The 13572-nt window shown below is 39.5% G+C and overlaps 1 protein-coding gene across 1 annotated transcript; it reads left to right on the top strand.

Moving 5' to 3' along the window:
- Positions 1-1960: 1960 nt before the first annotated feature.
- Positions 1961-4249, top strand: LOC131023298 (uncharacterized). Its single transcript, XM_057952845.1, has one exon. It carries the CDS (start codon positions 1961-1963, stop codon positions 4247-4249), a length of 2289 nt encoding a protein of 762 aa, XP_057808828.1.
- Positions 4250-13572: the final 9323 nt, after the last annotated feature.

Here is a 13572-nt window from a genome sequence, read left to right as displayed (position 1 = left end):
TTATAACTTTACTTTATAACTTGAAAATTGAGTCAAATTCAACATTGAAAATTAACTAAGAAAGGCAAATAAGACAAAAATAACACAAATTTAACAAATTAATATGACAAATAATTATAAAATATTAAGAAATTAACATGGATACTAAGATTATTAAAACAATATTTTAATGTATTATATTCTCTCTTGTATTTCTTATATATACTGGAAAAAAAAACTCAAAAATTGGGAGGGGCTACCAGCCCCCCTTAATCCGCTACTGAAGTAAGCACTAGTTCTAAGAAAAGTTAGTTAAGTATTTGGTGAGAGTGGAGAAGATAAAATAAGAAAAAGAAGTGAGAGGCTATCATGTGGCACCTTAATGATAATATGTGTAACTATATGGCAAGTCTAAGACTGATCTTTAGTGAATTTATATATGAAAAAAAGAATATTATTTTATGGGTGGACGAATATAAGAAGACATTTAGTAGACAGAAGAAATAATAAGTTTTTATAAAAATTTCCCGGTCCAATGAGTGAGTTAATCCCACAACAAATGTTAAGAAAACATAAAGAAAAGAGGAATGTCGTGGCGGTTGGTAGCGTTGGTTGATCCCCGAAAAATAAAAAATAAGATGTTTTATGCATGCATGTGGGTGTCTGTTATGGAAGAGAGAGAGTGAAAAAAATGAAGATTCAATAATTCTCCTTGTCCTTCCTTTTATAAAGTGTAGATAGGTATAGCATTTTTTTGGGGTGCCATGAGTCCATGGTCTCCACTTTTACTTATATTTAAGTCAGAAATGAAATTAAGAAAATTGAGTGAGATTAGATGGTATAAATACACTGTTGGAAAGTTAATGAAATATCATAGTCCTAGTTTTGATGATACCAAAATTCTTAGGTTTTCTTTGTAATAGACTAGAACTTTTTGAACTCAAGTGTTGGACTTCTTTCTCTAGTTTAACTAGTGTTCTGAAGACTGAAGACTGAAGAACTCAACTGATGTTTGCGATTAAAGGCCAAGTCAAATACTGATGTTTTGACCGAACGAGTTTCTCAACTGAAGAATCAGTTATGACTGATTCATCAATGCTGGCTACGTGGATTTAGCGAACTGATACTAAAGTCAAGTATCAGTTAACATTATTCCTCGGACTGAATCTCCAGAGTTAAAAGGAAGCCACGCACTTCAAGTACAGCCGCATTAAATGCAGAGATATTAAGGATCGCCCTTTCTCTGCAGAGCATTCCTTTTTGGTAACTACTTTTCAGAGGCGTCTTACCTTATGTACCTGAGACGTCGTTTCTCACCAAACAAGGAACCTCGAAGATTGAAGCCTCAGCCAAATTCGAATTACTCTCACAACGGATGAATTCTTGAAGACCATCTCCGTCAACAGATCTATTTAAGACCTCTCCTATAAATAGAGCTCGAGGATACTTCAATCTTCACTGATTCAAATACACAAGCTGAAACTCTGCCAAAATTGCAACTCAACCATTCAAAGCCTTCAAAGTTTAAATTATGATGTAAATGTTAATTTAGTAAAACAAAATAATTCCAATCCATTCCTAGAATTTATTTTTAGATACCAATCATTGGAATGGAATCAAACAAGGAATTACCATTACATTACTTTTGTATTCCTTATGCATACCAAGCAAAGGAATCACGTTGTCATTGCTTTCCTCCCTTCCTTCCATTCCATCATATCAATCACCTTTTTACTATCTTTGAGATACCCATCGGAAGAAAATACTATGATCTTTTGAGTTACCCCCAATGCGGCATGAAGTCTAAACAAAATACGAGATCAACGGTAGAGACCATGCATGTATGGGTCCCATGGAGTGGCACTGTGTGCGTGTGTGGAAAAGTATAAGGCAACTTCCTCGAATATTAATTACCACTTCCTCATTACATATAGACTCCCCTCGCCACATGACTTGGGTTCTTCAAAAAACCAAACACTAAATGGCGACCCCCAATTTCGACCCTTCGATGCAGAGGAAGCTGGAGGCCCCAATGCCGTTGATCGGCATGTACGTCGCCCTCGCCTCCTTCGCCTGCTCCGTCTCATTGGCCGCCGATCTCATTCACGGATTCCGGAGCAACAAGTTCTGGTTCCCTTCCAAATACTTCTCTCTCAACGCCACCTCCCTCACGCTCCTCTCCGTCGCTCTCAAGCTGCCCATCGATCTCACCACCAACATGACCGCCGTCACCGACCGCCTTGCCAAGATCAGCAGCCTCGCTCTCATGTCCACCGCCATGGCCAACTTAGTGCCGTCGCTGGGGTCCATGAGGGACGCCGACATTCTCATCAACGTCACTGCATTGAGCATTTTCATCGTCACCGTTGTCAATGACGTCTGTATCCAGATCGTCGGGACGCGGTCGTTCCTCCACCACCGCGTCCTCCTCCCCGAGGAGATCCTCGCTCTCATCCTTATGCTCATCCTGCTTCTCGTGCTCGGCTCCACTGCAGTCATGGTGCTCACCACCAAGAAATGCCTCGAGACCAAGTATCAGGAGAGGCACAATTTTGCCGAGAGCCAGGAATTCTCCGACATCGGGGCCGCCGTGGTCGATAAGCTTAGGAATCTCGTGAACAAGTATTGGGTGATGGCGGAGACCAGCAGCCCTCAGTTCGTCATCACTCGTTCCTCCGCCTGCGCCTCCGCCGGCGTCATCTGCCTTGCCAACGCTCTTATCCTTGCGCAGGCTATTGTGCGCGCATGGGTGGCGCATCGTAGCCTCGGCCGGACCGGTTCGATCTACGGCTGCTCCACTATATGGATTCTACTGGTGCAGACAATTGGAGTAATTTTCGGCACAATCTCTACTTCATTCAGATGGCTCACAGCCGTCCGATTCAGATGCTCCGTCGCCGACGGCAGAAGCTTGAGCCGCGAATTCAAGGTCGAGGATTATTGGACTAGGAAGCTCGTGGAATTTCAAGGAAGCCCGATTTCTCCATTAATTAGGCACCGCGGATGCAGACGATTTCTCTATACCGCGAGAGGATTCATTGTGGATCTCCTTCTCAGAGCTCAAATTTGTGTTGTTCTGTTTAACAAGCTAGTTCTCGTAATCTCATGCTGCATAGCAGGCGCCGTCATCAACATTATCCAAATGATTTTGAGTTCTTCTGTGGATTTTAGTGCGAGACAAGTAGGCCGCGACTTCCTGCAAAGCGTGAGGCCTAATTCTCTGCGCCTTGAGGGGGAGGCGGATTTGCCTGACTACATGCTGCAGAGCATTCCAAAACAGGTCGACAAAGTTCTAGAAGCTGCTAGAAGGCAGAAGCCTTGTAGCTTGATTAATTTCTTGCGCGATTCAAGCTTCAAAGGAGTGGCTGAATTCGACAGCCTTGGAGTCCCAAGCATACACAGTAAGGAGCCCAAGAACTGCTGGTCTCTCGCTGTGGTTACTCTCACAAGCATTGCGGCGGCGCTCCCTCACATCGAGAAAAGCAAGGTCGATCAGCTGGTGGAGGATGTAAGAGACGGTCTCTTCTTCGTGAAGATTGTGGAAGAGAGCTTCTACGCGAAGGACGAGTGGAAGAACATAAGGAAAGCTGCTGATTTCTGGTTGAGAGTCGATCTATTCCGGAAATGGCAAGAAATCGACCTCGCTGAGATCTCTTGTAGCAGTCCTAACTCCCAACACGCGCTGCAGAAGCTAGCGCGTGAAAGCGAAAAAATCGCGTCTGCTTTGAAAACAGACGTGCCTGATTGCCCCATGTTCAACCCTGCGAACTGGAAGCCCGAGATCATCGCCGCGAACTCAATGTACAGGATCAGCAGCACGATTTTGGACGGCTGTGATGAGGAGAACGCGGTGACGGATGAGGAACTGTTTGTTCGGTTAAGTAGAATGATTGCAGACATTTTGGCGGCGTGCCTCAGCAATTTAGGGCGGGTGATAGACAACAAGTGTCGCCTCAAAGCGATTGAGGAGAGGGAGAGGAGCGTGTGTGAGGCTGCTCTACTCTTGGGAAGAAGTGAAGAGATGCTCGATTTTCTACTGGATCGCCATCTGCCTGCGGGGTTGAATCCGGATTATGATGCTGCGTATATTGAGGAGTGGCGCAGCGCGATGCTGCTGGAAATAGAGGTGATGAGTTCGGATGCGATCACACCTACGTCATGCATTGGCACGGCGTCGTCGGAGGGTAGAGGTAGCTGCTATTCGAGTGGAGCGATCACGCTAATGGAGCATCTGCAGAGAAGTTTTCAGGCTAGGAATCTTGAGTTTTGAAATGTAGGTGGAGGTGGTAGTGTTGGTCATTCAAGGATGATCATCACTTAATTGTGCTTGGATTTTTTGTAATAGAGCACACTGAATTAAATGAAGGATTTGGTTGTCGTTACTTCTATAAGATTTATTGTGGCTGGGGTAGCTTGAATTATTTGTGGATGTACATCATTTGCACACCATCCATCTACTTCTACCGACACTAGACTGATCGAGGAAATGCGATTTAGTTGAAGATATGTTGAGATTTTGGAATTTTTCTTTAACAATTTTTCGGAGAAAACAAGTTGCAATTTGGACACTACGACAACTAACAGCTTATTATAGTAGTATTCAAATGATTAAGTTCCAATGGAAGTCCAAAATCAACCACAATTACACCGTTGTGTAGAGTGCTATACAAAAAATCAGTTTAATCGAGCCAACACAGGGTATGATCTAAAGAAGGAAAGTTCAAGTTCAAGTCCACTTTCTCAATACCAATGTAAATCAAATTTATGGTTCATCCATCCCAATTCAATAGGTTCAATTTAATAGGTCATATTTTCTTATTTGAACGTCTCATTTTAATAGGCCGCTTTCTAAAATGAAAAGTTAACACATAACAAATATTCTCACTTAATTCACTATGTAGACCAAATGTCATTGTATCTCACACATAATTATCTCAATTTTAATTCTCTCTCCTACTTTTTCGACAAATATATCGTCAAAACGAGTTACTTTTTCTCTCTTATTTTATAATAAATTATTCATTTTTAACGTCCGTGCCCAACCCTTATGACATAGTATTAAATTGTGACGAAGAGTATAATATATGACAATGACTATAGCTTGTCGTAATTATAACTTATTTTTTACTACCATTATATAATACGATTAATGATTTCAGATAGGATCTGAAGGAGAAATCAAAGCCTATCTTATGCCCAAGCAAACCATATGCGAGGAAGGCCAAACGCCAACTCTCATACGGGACGAATTAAAGTCAGATTTATGAGTATGATTTAAAGTCATAACGATTCTTTTTCTTACGTGAATTTTTCGTGGGATTTTATTGAATTTATAATAACTTTTTACTTAATTTTATATTTACAGTAATAATATTTCTCTTTCTTCAACTTGAAAATCTCAAATTTAAGCATAAAATTTTATTTGTTTTTTTTTTGTCTTTTCTTTCTTATTCTCATTTTTGTCTCTTTTTTCTTAAAAAACATGTGTTTTGTGATAGAAAAAACGATTATAGTACGTGTCTATGACAACTCCAACACGTTCTTTCCACCTTCTCTCCCCGCTCGCATTATTCTGCCTCTACGCTCTCAGCCTTAGGTTTTTCGGTGACGAGATCAACCGGGACGACTGGATGGCCCCCTTTCATTGCTCAATCGCCCTTTCAACTCCGTCGACCAGATTGACCCGATTTACTCTTCCATTCGCTTTCAATTATTTTCAATACGAATTTTATTAATATTGTTTACTGACTTGAGCGTCAGAGGCCCTTCAATCGACACCCCCATCGGTGCTCTAAGAAGGGCTCTAACGTTGTTCGTGTTTCAGGTTGCTAGTGCCCATCGTATCAGACGACCCCGACGTCCTTATCCGTAATTATCGGATTCATCCCCAACAATATATATATAGGGAGAGGTTCAAGAAAGAACCACTAAATAAAAGAAGATCAGAGAACCATTTTTAGCCATTCGATCATCAAGATCTACAGTGGATGCATCATCTTGTTGGATGAATGCAGATCCTGGGTTCGAATCCTGAAGGGAATAATTTTTTTTTATTTTTTGAGTGCATTAATTTTAACAACAAATGCATTAATTTTTACAGTGGATACATTAGATTTGATGGTTCTCATGTTCTCACAAATAATGTAGTTCTCTCTAGAACCACACCCTATATATATAGGGGTGGGCTACCGTGAGAGTACATCTTAAAATAAGAAATAAGAGCATTTTTAATGTATGAATTTTATGTAGAACACGTATGAAATCGCTGTATAAAGGTATGAATTGTGAAAAATAAATTTTTGCTACCATTGGGATTCAAACTCAGGACCATAAATCCATCCAACAGGATTACGAATCAACCGTAGATCTTGATGATCTAAGAGCTGATTCTTATTTTATATCTTAAGAAATGCTCTTATTTTAGCTCTTCATATATATATTACTCCCCCCGTCCACAAAGATTGTGTGTTTATTACTATTTTCGTCTGTCCATAAAGATTGTGTGTTTTCTTTTTTTAGAAATCTCATTTATATTTTAAGCCCCATTCACACTCAATATTTACAAAATACCCACCATTTATTTTTACATTTTGGTGGGCCCAATACTACCCTTTAATACTAAAATCAAATCTTCCAACTTTTTTTATAAAAATCTGTGCCCTCCACTCCACCACACACTCTCTGTGGATGAATGGAGTACTTATGTATTATATTTTACTTCAATAAAATTTATATAATTGTATGAATAAATTAATTTTAAAAAATAAATATATAATTATGGTAAAAAAACAAATTCAAATGTGGATATTATTAAAAAGCAAATTCGTACAATACGCATCTAAAATAAAAAAAAATACAAATAAAAAACACACAACATGTTAATTTAAACTACCAAACCAAAATGCAAATAAAATTTAATTACAACACTAATCATCCGCTATTTATTCATCTGTTACAATTATTAACATTACAATTTGATTAAGTATATGTATTTAAATTAAGGAAAAAATAGCAATTTAGCCCTAATCACAGACACTCCTATGACGTCATGGCAAAGAGGAATGTGGTGGAGAAGGGGATGGCAAGCGATGTGTTGGGATTTGTGGTAGGGATTTTGGAGGGGTGAAGAGTGTGGCTGATCTCAAAGCCAGCGTCGTCGATGAGGGTTAGGATACGGGAGTCGAGGGTGGCGTCCTACATCTTGATTTTGAGGCCAACCGCAATGCCGCAGAATTTCTTAAAGAAACAATGGTGTCAAATGGACACATTGAAAATGCAAACACAATATTTGGCCACTAATTGAAAAAACACAAATTATGGCCATTAATTAGGCAATATGCCTAATATACCCCTAATTGGGCGGACTGGGTAGGGTCAGGAGCGCGGGTCGCGTGCCGGGTAGGATCAGGCACGCGGGTCGGGTTAGGCACTTATGGCACTATTAGTGCCATAAGTGCCAACGAAATTTTTTTTTACTCCCCCTGCCCTGTCTACCCCCCAGACCCCCGACCCCACCCACCCCAAGCCAAAAGGAACTTTTTAAACACTTCCCCTAGGGTTTAGATATTCCATTTCGGGTTTAGATTATCCATTTAGGGTTTAAATGTTCCATTTAGGGTTTAGATGATGTTGTTGTTTCTATATTTGTTCTGCATGTTTGGCACTTATGGCACTAATAGTGCCATAAGTGCTAACGAAAATCCAAAATAAAATAAAGTAAAATGGTAGTGCCCACTTATGGCACTATTAGTGCCATAAAATAAAATAACAAAACTAAAATTTGATTTATTTTTATCTAGGGGGAGTAATTTTTTTTTTTTTTTGTTTTTGGCTTGGGGGTGGGTGGGGTCGGGGGTCTGGGGGTAGACAGGGCAGGGGGAGTAAAAAAAAAATTTCGTTGGCACTTATGGCACTAATAGTGCCATAAGTGCCTAACCCGACCCGCGTGCCTGATCCTACCCGGCACGCGACCCGCGCTCCTGACCCTACCCAGTCTGCCCAATTAAGGGCAAAAACGTCCCAAAGCTATAAAAATGGCCAAAATTTATGTTTTTTCAATGAGTGACCATAATTTGTGTTTTATGATCCATTTTGGCTATTCCAAAATTTTACTCTTTCTTAAACGCAGCCCCCAATTTACCACCTTTTTTGCCGCCACCATAACTATTTCTACTATTTCCTTCTTCATTCTCTCTCACGTACAACTCATTCTCCCCTCTCCGCTGCCAACATCGAGGTCGCTCTACTCTTTTCATGGCTCCACCTCATCCTTCGCCAACCGCCTCGCTGGCCATTGCATGGCCTTCATGTTCGTTCGCTTTGACGGAATTGATGGTGGCATTGAAACCCTCACTACCTTCGATGCCAATCTCATCGTAATAAACTATTTTTTTTTTAAATATTTCAAACAGCGTCAAACGACCGTCAAACAGAGGGGCTTAATTTAATCCAAAAACTCACGAGGAGCCTGATTGATCGAATCTTTAGTATAGAGTGCCAGAGGCCATAGGAATGTTTATGATAAAGGCTATATTGCTACTTTTTCCTTAAATGAATTATCAGTTGGAAAGGTAAAATAAGAAGAAGGAAAAAAAAAAGGAGATACACATCCTTGAAAAAAGATATATATAAAATAAGAGATCTATAAATACAAAGATTAGTTGAAATAGTTTACAAAAAAAATCATTTATTATCATATAAAGTATATGAGATTCACGATTGAAAATTTAAATCCAAAATCTATTTTTTAAGAAAAAAAAACGCTCAAAGAATGAGGGTTTAGATGGACCTCCAACCTGTAAATAAAACCTTAACTTGTATTATTTAAATCTGAAATTTGGTTTACGCAACTTATATGAACACTTCTTAACATATAAATTACAAACTAGCTAAAATTTATGAATTATATGTAGAACACGTATGAATTTGCTCTATAAATGTATGAATTGTAAAAAATATTTTTTTTAATACCTATGAGATTAGAACTTGATCGAGACCATGAATTTATCCAATACGGTGATGAATCAACCGTAGATCTTGATGATCTATGGACTGAAAATGATTCTTATTTTATATTCTACAATGTGTTTTTATTTGAAACAATTACAAATCCTATATATATAGGAAAGAGATCAATAGAGAAGGCTAAATATTGAGAGAAGTAGAAGGACGGTGTGAACAAATAAATAAATTTACTGAAAATGCCAACAATTTTACTAAACGGAATAAATTTACTGAAGACCGCCTAGGGTTCAAGTCCTGAAGGTGGCGTGTTTATGAATAAATGTCTATTCATGCGGTCTCTTGATTTATTCGGTAAAAATAAAAACACATTTTAGAATATAAAATAGGAACCATATATATAAAAGGAAATAAAAACACATTTTTGTTTTTATCAATACCCTCAATAAGAGGATTTGTGTACCTTCATTGTAAATGAAATTTTATACTCTATTGTAGTATAAAACTAATCCATTGTGCGTACTTTACATTTTCGTTGCATTTATGCTTTTCTACAGTATTGTTGGGTAATTATTCTATCATTTTATCCGATATTTCTGGATTTGCAAAAGCAAGAAAACTTTCACCCATTACAGAAGTAGTAAAGTTACTATTTTGGGGTATTCTCCTGTAAATACACAAATTTTTTTCACTTTCTAAAATTTAACATAATTTTTATTTTATGTTCACATATACATGCATGAACTTAACGCACTTTTTATTTTTTGACATTAATAAGAAAAAATTCTAATTTACTATTGATGTGAGGCCAAAATATATACTCCCTCCGTCCACGAAACAAGTACCTACTTGCCTCTAAATTTTTGTCCACGAAACAAGTTCCCACTCTGCTTTTTGGACACATTTACCCTCCCTTACTTTCAAAATTACTACACTTTTTACCAATTGGACCCACCCATTTTTATTTAACATCACTAATCCAATTTTTCAATTACTTACATGTGGGCTGCTGCTTAATTAAGGCTCCTTAATTTTTTTGCCTTTTTCGGCCCAACCCCATCCAACTATTTCAGATTTTTATTCCCTAAAGTGGGAAGAAAATATTCTCATTCGAAAAATCCTACAATTTGTTCCGCCGCTTCTTCTTCTTGGCCGATTCTGCTTCGCCGATTCATCTTCTTCTTCACTGATTCTCTTCCAATGGATGTTGCTCCTACTTCTCCTCCCAATTGTTCATGGGATTTGGAGTTTGAATCGGTTGAAAACGCGGTTGAATTCGGCCTCCCCTGCATGAAGGATGTGGCCATGTCTTATGCGGCGTTCGTGTCGTCCGATGCGCCGGAATCAGTGGCGGTGACGGAGACGCAATCGCTGGTGCCAGAGACTGATTCGTTCGTAGATCCGACGCCTGCCTTTGAATCCATGGTGCCGGAGACCGATTCGTTCGTAGATCTGATGCCTTCCACTGAATCCATGGTGCCGGAGACCGTTTCGTTCGTAGATCCGATGCCTTCCACTGAATCCATGGTGCCGGAGACCGATTTGTTCGCGGATGCATCGCCGGCGACTGAAACTCCCATTCCTAGTGCTTCGGCTCCTGGATCTGTTGAAGAATCCATCTTCTACGACTTTGCCCAATACGTGGGTGGCGTCCGGTGGCCTCATCTCTGATGTAGAGCCGCCGTCGCCGCCGTCTTCAAACCCTACGGATTTATTTCCCTATGTTGTCGGATTTGAGCTAATAAGGTGATATCTAAACCCTATGTTTTTTTCTCGTTGTGGGTTTGGCTGGTGATGCCACTTGGTTCATGTTGGTTTGGCTGGTGATGCCATTTGATGGGTGTTGGTGGCTGGTGATGCCATTATTTGTGTTCTATGGTTTTATTGTGTTGGTGGCTGGTCACTTGTTTGTGTTCTGTGTTTATATTCTGTTGGTGGCTGGTGATGCCCTCATTTAAGTGATTAAACTGATATTGGATGCATTGATACTACTACTTGTGCCCTGTGATGATATCTTATCTGAGGGTGATGTCATTTGGCTCTGAATCCATGTGTTCTGCCATTGTTTGCGATCTGTGATTAAATTTGGTATTATTGGTGGCTGGTGATGCCCTCATTTAAGTGATTAAACTGATATTGGATGCATTGATACTACTACTTGTGCACTGTGATGATATCTTATCTGAGGGTGATGTCATTTGGCTCTGAATCCATGTGTTCTGCCATTGTTTGCAATCTGTGATTAAATTTGGTATTATTGGTGGCTGGTGATGCCCTCATTTAAGTGATTAAACTGATATTGGATGCATTGATACTACTATTTGTGCCCTGTGATGATATCTTATCTGAGGGTGATTGTTTATCTACTAAGTGAGCAACCGCTAGGTTTGTAACCTAGTATTGGATGCATACTTAAGAGATAAATGGTCTGAAATGCGTATTTAATAAACAAAAGCACAATAAAAGAAGTTTACATTCCAAACAAGTTCAAAACATGTTAAGTGATGAATTATTAATGAAATTCTGATAGCATAACATAAAATTGCATACCTTGTTAATCATTGAGTCCCTTATGACGTTTTGGGTGATATTGGGTATTGCTTTCACTTCCATTGTCCCTTTAACTCTATTTTTTGAGTTCCTTTGAGCTGCCTCTTCATATGTGAATGGGAAAATTCCCATCTTTCCATCAAAAATCACGTTTCCTTGAGCATCTATGATAGGTCGTGCAATTGCACAACTAAACATAATCTTTGGTATGTATCTCTTTGATTTGCAAGCCCTATACGGGTCCAACTCACCCGGCATAAGGTAATATCTATCCTTGCTTTTGGTTAAGTAAAACCACTTCTCATCTATGTGTATGGTGTTGAACATGGTTTGAAACTTGATAAATCCCTCCACATTTATGTCACTAAGCTACCTAAGGCTCCATCGCAACCTTGATATCTTGTTTTGAGGGGTTAAAAGCGGTTTGATAGCATTGGTATGTGCTCTAAGTTTCTTGTCTTTCACCCACACACCTACAAGTGACTTACTAACTCCTAGATTACATGCCATGACTCTAATTGAAGATCTTTGTAGAACACTTAACTTCTTTACCTTTTCTGAATCGATCGCCCATTTATCCTTGTGTGTTGAACCTCTTTTCATTGATTTCAATTGTATAGGTTGTCCGAGCGCTTGTTGGGCAGTTGCCGATTTCCAAATGCACCAAATAGTCTTCAAACTAAGTTTGAAGAGTGTGGCTGCCTCCTTCTTTGCGCCGTATTGAAGTTTGTCGTTGGAACTCCGTTGCAACAACCACTGTGCAACTTGATTTCTTTCATCATTATTTAGCTTTGAAGACTCTCTATTTTCTGTCATTTTAAGGAGTTGGGTGAAATTAATGTGTTCACCCAACTCCCACTTGTATTTATTGACTCTAGCATTGGTAGTTGTAGTTTTAAATTTCCCTCCAATCTTTTGGAGTTAAGGTTTAACAAAAGTGGGAGTTAATATATGAAATTGGCCACTTTCATATAGTAAACTTAAAAATTGGCCAGTCAAATAAAAACTTTAAAATTTGGCCATTTTTTATGTAAAAGTACAAAATTACCCCTAACAATAAAAATTAAAAAATTAGCCACAAATTCATTCCCCACAAATTCATAATTTTTTACTCTCTCTCTCCTCACTCTCTCTCTCGCTGTTCTCTCCCTCTTTACGCTCTCTCTCTCTCCCTCTCCCTCTCGCCGCCCATCCCCCGCGCCGCCGTCACTCAATCTCCGGCAATCGCAGCGTCAACGCCGCACAGCCACCACCACCGCGACGCCTCTTTCTATCTCTCTCTTTCGATTAGGACTTGGAGTCATCGGATTCAATTCATCTGAGTTATGTCCGGCAAAGAGAAGCCAGATCCGCCATTGCAGCGCCGACGACGAAGCAAACCATCCAGATTCCAGCGGCGCGTCCAATCCTAACGGTGACTTCGCCGATTTTCCCCGATCGAGCCGTGCTCTGCCATCGCAGCGCCGACGACGACGCCAGCCATCCAGATTCGAACGGCGTGTCCAATCCCGACGGCGACTTTTTGGATTTGATTTAGCTTAGTTTTGGAGTTTCGTGTGCTTAGAGTTTGAAGTTTCTGTGTGCTTAAATTTGATTTAATTGAGTTTTGGTGTGCTTAGATTTGATTTCGCGTTCAATTCCGATGGCGTGTGCTTAGATTTGATTTAGCTTGGTTTTGGTGACTCTACACTTTCTTAAGAATGGATTTGATTAAGAGTCTTTGTCTGATGAAGGAATATCTTTTGCCCACACCCAGCTAGAGAGAGAGAGAAGAGTGAAGGAGGGAGAAAGAAGGTGGTGAGGGTCACGAGAGTTTTTTTAAATTTTCTTTTGTGCTAAGATTACAATTGATGGAAATTTGGTGTCTGCATCTTGTAAATGGGGGAGGGGGAGGATAGAGACTTATCAACATTAGCAGATATGATGATGCATGTTTATCTAAACCTCAATTCACAATCAAATTTATGAATTCACAATTTAATGTTCTTGAATTCACGACTATATTTATGAATTCACAACTAGATTTAAGAATTCACAATCAGGTCGATGAATTCACAACTTAATGATCTTGAATTCACAACT

This window comes from Salvia miltiorrhiza, chromosome 4, assembly GCF_028751815.1.
Source record: "Salvia miltiorrhiza cultivar Shanhuang (shh) chromosome 4, IMPLAD_Smil_shh, whole genome shotgun sequence".
NCBI classification, from domain to species: Eukaryota; Viridiplantae; Streptophyta; class Magnoliopsida; order Lamiales; family Lamiaceae; genus Salvia; species Salvia miltiorrhiza.
The sequence above is the reverse complement of the archived record's forward strand: the minus strand, read 5'-3'. Positions and strand labels throughout refer to the sequence as shown.

Coding starts and splice junctions, on each gene's coding strand:
- LOC131023298 (XM_057952845.1), top strand. CDS start 1,961: ATGGCGACCCCCAATTTCGACCCTTCGATGCAGAGGAAGCTGGAGGCC.